This window comes from Sabethes cyaneus, chromosome 3 (assembly GCF_943734655.1).
Source record: "Sabethes cyaneus chromosome 3, idSabCyanKW18_F2, whole genome shotgun sequence".
Taxonomy (NCBI): domain Eukaryota; kingdom Metazoa; phylum Arthropoda; class Insecta; order Diptera; family Culicidae; genus Sabethes; species Sabethes cyaneus.
The window spans coordinates 59,876,076-59,886,338 of NC_071355.1; the positions used below are offsets into that span (position 1 = coordinate 59,876,076).

The 10,263-nt window shown below is 38.8% G+C and overlaps 1 protein-coding gene across 1 annotated transcript; it reads left to right on the forward strand.

Annotated features, from left to right (window-relative positions):
* Positions 1–5,137: 5,137 nt before the first annotated feature.
* LOC128742954 (acidic fibroblast growth factor intracellular-binding protein) lies at positions 5,138–7,360 on the forward strand. The gene is made up of 5 exons (XM_053839454.1): positions 5,138–5,222; positions 5,292–5,487; positions 5,549–5,876; positions 5,940–6,073; positions 6,130–7,360. The coding sequence occupies exons 1-5, from the start codon at positions 5,138–5,140 to the stop codon at positions 6,464–6,466; spliced, it is 1,080 nt and encodes a 359-aa protein (XP_053695429.1). The 3' UTR covers positions 6,467–7,360.
* Positions 7,361–10,263: the final 2,903 nt, after the last annotated feature.

Here is a 10,263-nt window from a genome sequence, read left to right on the forward strand (position 1 = left end):
AGATTGATTGATTGATATAAGAAGATTGATATGATTCTTCTTCACGAAGAAAGTCCAATATGGCCTGTTGCGAAACCTTTTTACTGTCCATGCTGCTATGTTGGAGTAATGATTTAAATATTTGAATGAATCTTTTATACACCTTTATTCTTGTTTACGGCCGTATCCTGCATTCGTACGAATAGTTTGCTTTGCACGAATCGGGAAGCACTATTCTCATATTCGAATGAACAAAAGGAAGGGGAGCTCGAACGTTCGAATTGATTCGAATGAAAACAAGAATACGAATCGGCTTAACTTTCGAACGAATATCAATCGAACGAAAACAAGAATAAGGGTGATACTAAGCATAGTTACCTTAAAGCTCCTAAACCTATTGCAAAAAGTACAGTACCGCCCTGTTAATCCGACAAATTCATAGCCGGATTAACGAGGTTTTGACTCAAACTCAAACAGTCAAACTTATATCAGTGTGGTTTTGACATTTCGTTTTGTTTACATCGGTCTATCGAGAAGAACAATGAAAAAATTGAAGTCCTGGCTAAATTGAACGGAGTTGGAAGGAGCACCATTTATGATATTTACAACCGTAGGCAAAAAATTCGGAATTCTCTGGATAAGTTTAGTGAACCTGGATTGAAGCGAAGACATACTACGAAGTCAGCTCTCTATCCGAAAATGGAAGAGGCATTATTTATCTGGATTCTTCAACAACGTCTGCAGCAGAACATCCTGACACCTGACACGGTAAAAACTAAGACAGAGTTTTTCTTTGCTCAGATCCAGTGCCAATCCCAGACATTTACAGCATCGAATGGCTGATATAATCGTTTTCGTAATCGACATGGACTTAAGATGATTTCCCTTTCCGGAGAAAGAGCATTTGCCGATATACGAGCTTTTGAGAAGTTTAAAGGTTTCTTTTCTGAGCTTACTGATGGACTTACTCTCATTCATTCGCAAATTTACAACGCAGATGAGTCAGCACTATTTTTGAAACTGCTTCCGAATCGCACGATTGCATTGCAGGATGAAGATATCGCTGCCGGTCGTAAAGTGATCCAAACGCGATGCACTTTCATGCCTTGTGCTAACAGTGATGGTACCCACAAGCTACCACTTATGTTTCTGGGAGCAGCAGAGAATCCTAGATGCCTTCTTTGAAACAAAACTCAACTACCTGTGTACTATAAACATAGCAAAAAGGCTTGGATGAACAGTTCGCTATTTAATGAGTGGTTTCATACGCAGTTCGTACCATTAGTTCGAAAGTTTTCGATCCAGCAAGGGATTGAACCAAAAGCCCTGCTGCTGCTAGATAATTGCACGGCGCACCATGAGGGATCCATGGTTTTGGAATCCGACGACCGATTGATCACAGTAGTATTTCTTCCTCCAAATTGCACATCAGAAGGACAACCGATGGATCAAGGAATGATCAATTCAATTAAAAAGAGGTACAAAAAGAAGCTGTTGCTGAACGTTGTTTTGACAAACGAGAATTTGTCAATGGATGATCGACTAAAAAAATCACACTGGCGGAATGCATTGAATGGGTGGCCGAAGCTTGGGATGAAGTACCAGCAAGCACGATTTATAACTCTTGGAAGAAGTTAAAAACATCTGATGGTCAGGTCGCAGAGCCAGCGGATGATTCTCTAAACGAATCGATCACTCTCGGCACTCTTGCTAAATCTATTGTTATATCTATTGAAAGTTGGGTGGTTTGGAATATACGGAGGATGAGATCAGATGCTGGGAAAACGATTGAGTGCGAGATGTATCTGGCAATTGGGTAACTGGAGATGGCGAAATTTATACAGATTACGAAATAGTCGCTTATGTTAAAGGAACTGAAAATAAAGAAAATGAGTGCAACGATGATGAAAATATACAAGAGGAATGGTTGGAGGAACCGGACACGACCCTAGATACGACCACTGATTTTCAGCGTGCAATTAGTTCGATGGATTTTTTTATTAAATACCGTGGACCCCCGTTCGTTTGACCATTTTTAATCTGAACACTTTTTAATTTGAACCCCGTTGGTTTGCACGACGTGCAAATTAAAAATGGTTCAAACGTCATTCTCAACATGACATCATTTGTTTATGCAGACAATGCACATAAACACGATTTGTTTGTACTGACCTAGCGTGTTTATTCGGTTTCACATTTCGTTTTCCTAACAGTTAAGATAGAAATCTGATCAGAAAATGCAATATTCGCACTTGCAACTGCCAACTAAAACAAACCACCAAAACAATAACAAAGAGCAGGGCGGCCAGTTCACACAGGTTTCAGCATATTTCGGGTTACCAGTTGTTCAAATTAAAAAGTAACCCCGTTAGTTTGCATGAGGAATCGTTCAAACGAACGGGGGTCCACTGTATATGGATAGAGAAAATATGCTGCCAGATGTCGGCAAGCTTCGATTGATGAAAAATAACATAATGGAACGCGAATATAACAAGCGTTATTGATTTGATATTGCTTCTTCTTTAATTCGTTATTATTACATATTTTGTTGAGATATTTCGATAAAATTGATTGTTTGAATATACCGTATTTTTCACGCAAAATGATATACCTAGTCCTTTGAAAACTTTTTTAAATACTACTTTCGAATAGTTCGTTCGAAGTACAACGCTTTTTAGTTCGGAATTTTCTGGACTAGCGAGATCCGGATCAACGAGTCGTCGGATTATTGAGTGCCGGATTAGCGGGGGATACTGTACCGCGCAACTGAAATTTCCAACGATTTTTATGTTGATACAATGCGATACGAGCAAATTACGTGTTGCGATACAAACAAACTACGTGCCGTTAAAACGGTTAGAAAACTTATGAAATAAAACGCAATTACGAGCTTCTATGTATATATGAATTTAATAATTAAATTATTGTGTCCCAGACGCTGCTGGTCGTTGGTTGGCTGGTGAAATGTGTGCATGGTAATATTTCGTTCCTTGTCTGACCCCGTTAGCAAAACAAACAGTTTTGTTTTTGTCCTTACGCATACGCTGATAGTTCATTGCAAGTATAAAGTCTCAAACACCCACTAAAATATATTTGAACTATGAACTATGTGATGAAACGCAGCGTGGGCTTCCAGAAATCTTTTTTCTGGCGATCTGACTATACGTTGTAGAGGCAATCGCCAACCAAATTTCAGGATCAGCCTTTACTTTACCAATAATTATCTACCTGTGTGCTGTTCATTTAACAAAACAGACTTTCATTGGAAATGAGCAAGTGTGCGAGTGCTCCTTCAAAGGATCTTGGGCTTTCTCTCTCTATTCTAGACGAAAAGAAGTCTTTCTATAAAAGTTGAAGCAATATGTATCAATTGCCCAGGAAGGTAACCAATTTCTATCTAACTGTCTGAAATTGATTACGCAATTAATGGTGCTTTTGTGCTTTTACCCAACAAAACCTTTTTTAGTAGTAGTAGTTTTTTCAAGGGTAAGTCACTAAAAACGTTCCGTTCAACTCATTCATAGAAATTTTGTTCAGTCTGTGCCTTACTGTGCCGCTGAGGTGCTAATCGCGTGAAACCTGTTAAACTCGCCTGCGCCTAGCCAGACTGTTTTGATCATTTTGACAATAACAAACATTGGCAGGGCTGCCAATTTCTAACATTTTAAAATTTAAATGTCAAAAAGGTGGGCTACAGTGTGCCATAAACTGTGAAATGAATGTACCGCAACTGTAGTCAATGGTGTAAGCTGTTCCCTAAATTGAGTCTGCAACAATATTCTAAGCGATTTACCCTTGAGTTTTTTCAACTATTATATAGCTAATATCCAGAAAACAAGCCCTTCGTAAGCCAGAAACAGCAAAAATGTTTGTTGGTCAGAGACGCGTTATCTTACGTTTGACTACACAAACTACTTTGCAGCAAATAATATCACGTTTTCGCAATATTCTGAAAAGAATTTTCAGAATTCTATCATTTTCGAGTTTCTCAAATTTTCTCGTCATCTACGCCATCTACCAACCTCAAATTTTATTGTTCATCATCGGAAGTATCTTGAGCTGATAAACAACTTTGTCAAAAACATCAACCTGCTATCTCGTCATGGTTCGGAGATATCGCCAAGTGAATTAAATTTCATCGTATACGCCATCTAGCGAACTAGATACAAACTTCAGTGTTCGTTATCAAATGCGTCTTGACTTTGCAAACAACATTGTATTATATAGCAACCTTCTAGTTCATTACGGTTCCGAAATATTCCTAAATGAATTAAATTACTTCATTTTTAGTGCCATCTAGCGAATCAGTTCCGAACTTTATTGTATATCACCGGATGTGTCTTGACTAGATAAGCAACTTTGTCGAAAGTCGCAACCTTCTATCTCTTCACCAACTTGAGATATTGCCCGCCGTGTACTCAGTACACGACGCGACCGCTTGTGTAACTTTTTTCATTTCAAAAAAGTTACGTTAGTGGTCGCGCTGGTGTACTGAGTACACGCGCGCGATCACACTATTTTTACAAGCATTTTTCAACCACTATTTTTATTTCTTTTTGCTATATTTTGGCATTATTAGAAAGAGGAAGGGTAGATCTTTGAATACAACCAAAACCTGGTGTGATTTGATTAAAATTTTGAGAATTTTTTCGCGTTTTTCGAAAACGCGTGTACTCAGTACACTAGCACGAGCGCTCTAGGGTTAATGGAATTAGATATTTTTTTTGGTTCCACCTGATTCCTTGGAATTCTCTCTGCGGTACCCTGGCCTGGCCGGGCCTGGCCATTGACAAGAAAAATGATTGATTCAAGTAATCGTCATTTTCCAGGATCGTTTCAAGAATTGGCTGCATTAGTGTGAGATTAGAGTACATTAGATCTATATTCTACGCTCAACAAAACAACATCAATTGGTTTTTAACGTTTTTAATGACTTAAAATTTAAACTTATAGGTATGTATACTTTTGCGTTTAGAAGTACTACGAACATTTAAGCAGTAGAATTGCTCTCTCGTTTTGCTCTCTTCGTTGGTGATTGGTGCTATTTGCGCAGGCCCGTAGCCAATCACGCGCGTCTGTTTGTAAACAGTACCTATCTGTCAAAATTCGACGAAGTATAGTAGTCAAAAGTGCGTTCAACAAGCCAATTTTGCAGAAAATGTTCGCAGAAGTGGATGTTTTTATCAGCAACTACACGCTGGTTGATCCGGAAATATATCAGCTATGGATCGAAGGATTTTCTTGTGAGTATTATGTTTGTACAATAGCCGTAAGCCAGCTAATAAACCCTGCATCTTTACTAATCCATCCAGCTTCCGAAGCTGTTACCCTGCTTAAACAGAAGGAAAACATGATGACAGACATTCCGCTAGAACTCATTACTTCCGATGTACTTGATCACTATCGTACCTATTCGCTGTTGGAGCGAGATCTCCACACCCCGGCTAAGCTTTCCGAACAGCCATCATTCCAACTTGAGCCACAGAGCCGATCATTACTGATAGAGAAGTCACTATATGCTGCTTATATATTCTTCGAATGCTAGCGCTAACTACTGATTCCACCGCAGGTACTACTCGCTGGACGATGCTGTCGCTCGGGAATTGTTTGGCAAGAAGTTTAACTCCCGCAGCCGCAAGGATCTGGACGAGGTAGCCGAGAAGACTGGCGTTCGCTTGAAATCGTGTCGCCGACAGTTCGATAATGTGAAGCGCATCTTCAAGGCGGTAGAGGAAATGCCCGGAAACACGGCCACCAACATCAAGCAACAGTTTATTCTGCCGGAAGAGCTGGCCCAGAAGTATGCGACCGTTGTGTTTATTGCATGTTTGCGTTTCGAAACGACGAAGCGCAAGCTGCAGTATTTAAATTTTAAAGATTTCTTCGAATGCTCGCAGGTGGTGATGCACTGTTGTTGTAGGTAGGGGTTCTGAGTATACAGCTATTTTCGGTTCTTTTAGGCAATTATGACAAATTGGACGTATACTTATCAGCATGCTGGTCCAGATTACTATGACACAGAAATGGATAAGGAGTTTCTACTGGATTTAAGGGAAATACGTTATTTACTAGATAAGGAAAAGGAGATTAAATGGTAAGAAATGCACGTCGATTGTGATTTTTGATTTTTAGCATTCTGCCTTTCAACAGTTTGGTGACAATGCGTCTAAAATCTACCATGTTGGAACGTGTGTATCAGGAAATTGACAGCAACTTTCGCGCTTACTGGCGTTCTATTATCACTATTGCGTGCAGTTTGCACCGGACCCGTGAAATGCGGCAGCTCTTTCTGGAAATGACCGAGCGACTAATCGAGCCATGGAAGCAAAACGGTTGGTCTAAGGATCATGTGCGCCAGTTTATGCAATGTCTAACGCAAAGTGTGCTAGATCTGGAGGTCCCTCGGGACAATCAGGACATTCGCTGCCTCTGGGATCGCTACATGCAAGTGATTACAGTTTGTTTGCTGAAAATGTACCACAACTGAGACAAGCGGTTGACGGTTTCGTTCAGCGCATAGTGTTCGAAGGAAATGAAGAGGGCTATTTCGGGTGTTACCGTTGCATAGACTGATAAAATCGTGGGTTAAAATCAAATAAGACCTGGGGTAAGTCCAAGCAGGCAGTTTTATTCCAACGACATGGAAAACAAAATAATTCCGCGATTTTTCGAAAATGTTGCAATATATAATTTTATGAACAAATTGTTAGTAAGAATCATGTGGAAAAATATACGCAGAGAGAAAGATAGTTTTGTTTCCGCAAAATGGTGCGATATAGGCTATATTTTCCGCATGCGGTTTTATGTATTTTACATAACTGACATAACTATGATGCATAACTTTGAGAGCTTTTTGGCGGCGTGCTATTGTGTGGGCGAAAAAAAGCAACCTGTCATAAAAAAAAATTTGCAAATTATTTGTATTAGTTTGTAAAAAATTGAAAAAAATATAAATGTTTTGTCGAATATGCGCAACGTCTGAAATGAAATGGCGTTCTAATAGATGAACGTTTACAATCTCGCGGAAAGACGACCACGCAATAAAATTCGCTGTTTGTTACTAACATTTTATTCTGCATTCGGTATTGTGCTGCAGTGAAAGGACACACATCGAATATCAACGATTAAAAATAAAATAGAAATTTTGTTCAGCATAGTGCTGCCCAGACGACAGGTGGTTAACTCTCGGTGAATAACGATGTTCCGCTCGGCAACATCAATTGAAAACTAAAAAATGGCGTGCGACAGTTAAATACGAAGGGCTCGTATAGCACTACTGCCCATGGACTCATAGTTGACGTAAAAGCCAATAAATGACCAAAATGTACTTTTTCGGTTCTACGCATTCTTAACTATTTATTATACATGCCCAATGCTCAAACAATGTTTCGAGAAATTTAGGAAATCAGAGCTACTCTGCATAGTTGACGTAACTCCCCGCATAATCATCTAGCATAGCAACCTGCTTTTCACGGGCTTTTAAACAGTCTGTTTATTCGCATAAACTGGCGTATGCATTTTGTGAATACGAAAACAAGAAATGAATCACGAAACCCCATCGGCCCTGTTTTGATCTCTACTAAGTTGACAGATTATTTGATTGAAAAAGTATGCAGTTAAGATTATATGGCCTTAAACATTTTTGCCGATAAAAATGCGTTTTCTCAACAATGATGGTGTTGGTCGTTACGTCAACTATGCATCCATAGGTAGACTAGGTCAACTGCACAGAACAGAAGTGGAAGTAAAAATCCAAACACGTACATGCTACTTTCTACAGATACTAGCGAACCTGGCGGTAGCGAGTCACTTTTTTCCACGGAAACGCACGAATGCATACGAATGCACACGAAAGCATGTGAAAGCTGTTATACGATTGGCAGCGAGCGTTCTGCTTATATTGCTGTTATTCGCTTCTATGCGAAAACCTTCCCAAAGAAAAATAAAAACAAAAAAGACTCTGTTACCAGTTTTGATCGCCGAATCGTTCGGACTTCCACTTCTGTTCTGTGTCAACTGTCTTTTTTAGCGATAAGGAAAACCTACATATATAGAGCATTTGCACATCATTTCAACGGTGGACGGAGACATGACAATTCATCACATTTTTGTTTACATTTTAGTTGAATATTTATATTTTTCATCGAAAAGACGCTGTTCTGTATTGCGGATATGGTAAAATCCAATTAGTGTACTTCATATAATAACTTATATCAATTAATGGTCTTTCCACGCATCATTATAATATAAACTCGATCGTAACCTAATAGGCTATAAATTTTGCATTTTTTTTACAATCATCAAAAACAGTAAATAATAGTAATAAACTTCATATTATGAATACGCTTTATATATCGTAATAATATGCATATCTTATAGCGACTATAGCAAAAATATAGTGCGGAATACAGCAAGCACCCGTGCAATATCACAGTAGATCAAGGTAAAGGTCGCGGTGATGAATCCATACAAGAAAAAATACTGTTTTAGTCAGGAAAACAATCTTCTCTTTTCTTTTTTTCAGAATCAAACCTTATGTTTTAAAATTTATGTCCGAAAAAGTCTAAATTTATCCAAATAAGAGAACTCGTGTTATCAATCTATTCTTATCTTATCTGTATTCAGCTGAAGTGAGTCTGTTACGTAATATTTTTCGCAGTCGGAAATGCGATAAAATTCGTTATTTATAATCTAGAATAATCTTACAACTGCCGTTTAAAGTAGAAGTAATAAAAATAAAGTTTCCAGCGCTCACAAATGTGTTTTATTTTATCGCAGTAAAACGTAATTTGGCCACACAAACGGAGCACACAGTTGTGAATAAGGATTTAATAGGAGAATGGCGTTGTTGTAGCGATGAATTGACTTTTACAACAGACATTCCACTGGTAGAAGAGGAAAGTTATGGCCTAAAAATTTTCTTGACTAGAACTTTGGTACGATGTATCGTTGTGAACTCACACACCATGCAAAATGTACCGAATAAACGATTTCGAAATTATCTCAATTAAACTGAAGTCGCTTTTTACACGGTTTGTTTTTTACACGACTATTTTTATGTGATGTTTGGAATTTACGCGTTTTTACACAAGCTTTGGAATTTACGCGGGTTTTTTACGCGAATTTTGGAATTTACGCGGTTTTCAACAAAAAAAAAATGGTTGGGGCTAAGTAGAACTCCAACCACCGAGATCCAAGATGTGGCAAAAAAAAAACTGGAAGTGTCGTCTATTACCGTGCAAAAATAAAAAACGATCTGAACTATCGACATATGAGATTGCAGTGAGTCCAAATCACGACCATAAAGAAAACAAGACGATCGAAACACGATTCCGGAAGCAGTACACAACGATGTTCGATTGCGTGATAATGGACGACAAAATCTACGTTATGTTCGACTTTAGACAGCTTGCTGAGCTGTCAACCGAAAAGGAAAAGCTGACAGACATTTTCAAACATATGAAACTACCAAAGTTGGTTAAGAAATATCAGGTTTGGCAGACTATCTGTACTTGTTACTTGAAAAGCGACATTTTTATTACAACCGTGACCGTCAACCAAGAAATTTATGTGAACATGTGTCTGGAAAACCTCCACCTGGATATCTATCAACTCTGTACACTAACTACATTTCCGAGATGCGCAAAGCTGACGCATCTTTGCCAGCCCAAATGATGTATGGATGTGAATTAGTTAGGGGCCATCCAGATACCACGTGGACAGAAAAATACCAATTTTCAACCCTCCCGTCCCCCTCCGTGGACAAGCGTGGACATTCCCTCAACCCCCACCCCCCTCCCCTGTTTGTCCACGTGGATATATTTTTTCTTATGTCAAATTTAACAAAACAGAAATGCATTGTTCTAAATTTTTTTTTCAACTTGATTTATGCAGTATTTATCAAAAAGCTGACGTGAAAGGAAGCGCCAGTCTAAAGGCCGCGACACAATTCATACGGCTTTTTAGGCGTTGCGGAAATTTGAGTTTTTCCATGGATTTTCCGTAAAATTTCCGCAGCGTAATCCGTATGCAAGGTGTTAGGACCTTAATTCTCATGATCTTGCCTACTGCAAATTATTATCGACTGCAAGAAAGCTGATAGCTTGACTTTCGCTTGACGATTCTTCTCTGTCCAGAGTATCTTTCTCTAGAGTATCTTTATCCAGAACCTCTCAGCTTGGCCGTCTACTTCAACGCAACACAAGACCTTTTCGACGCAATGTGACTCGTAAAATTTTTTGAAGGCGAAGCCTTTTGGAAATAGGTTATCCATGGAAGCCCTTT

Excerpts from the sequence above, each read along its gene's own strand:
- LOC128742954 (XM_053839454.1), top strand. The coding sequence starts at position 5,138 with ATGTTCGCAGAAGTGGATGTTTTTATCAGCAACTACACGCTGGTTGAT. Across the intron at positions 5,223-5,291 it reads ATGGATCGAAGGATTTTCTT|CTTCCGAAGCTGTTACCCTG; the intron begins GTGAGTATTATG and ends TAATCCATCCAG. Across the intron at positions 6,074-6,129 it reads AAGGAAAAGGAGATTAAATG|TTTGGTGACAATGCGTCTAA; the intron begins GTAAGAAATGCA and ends GCCTTTCAACAG.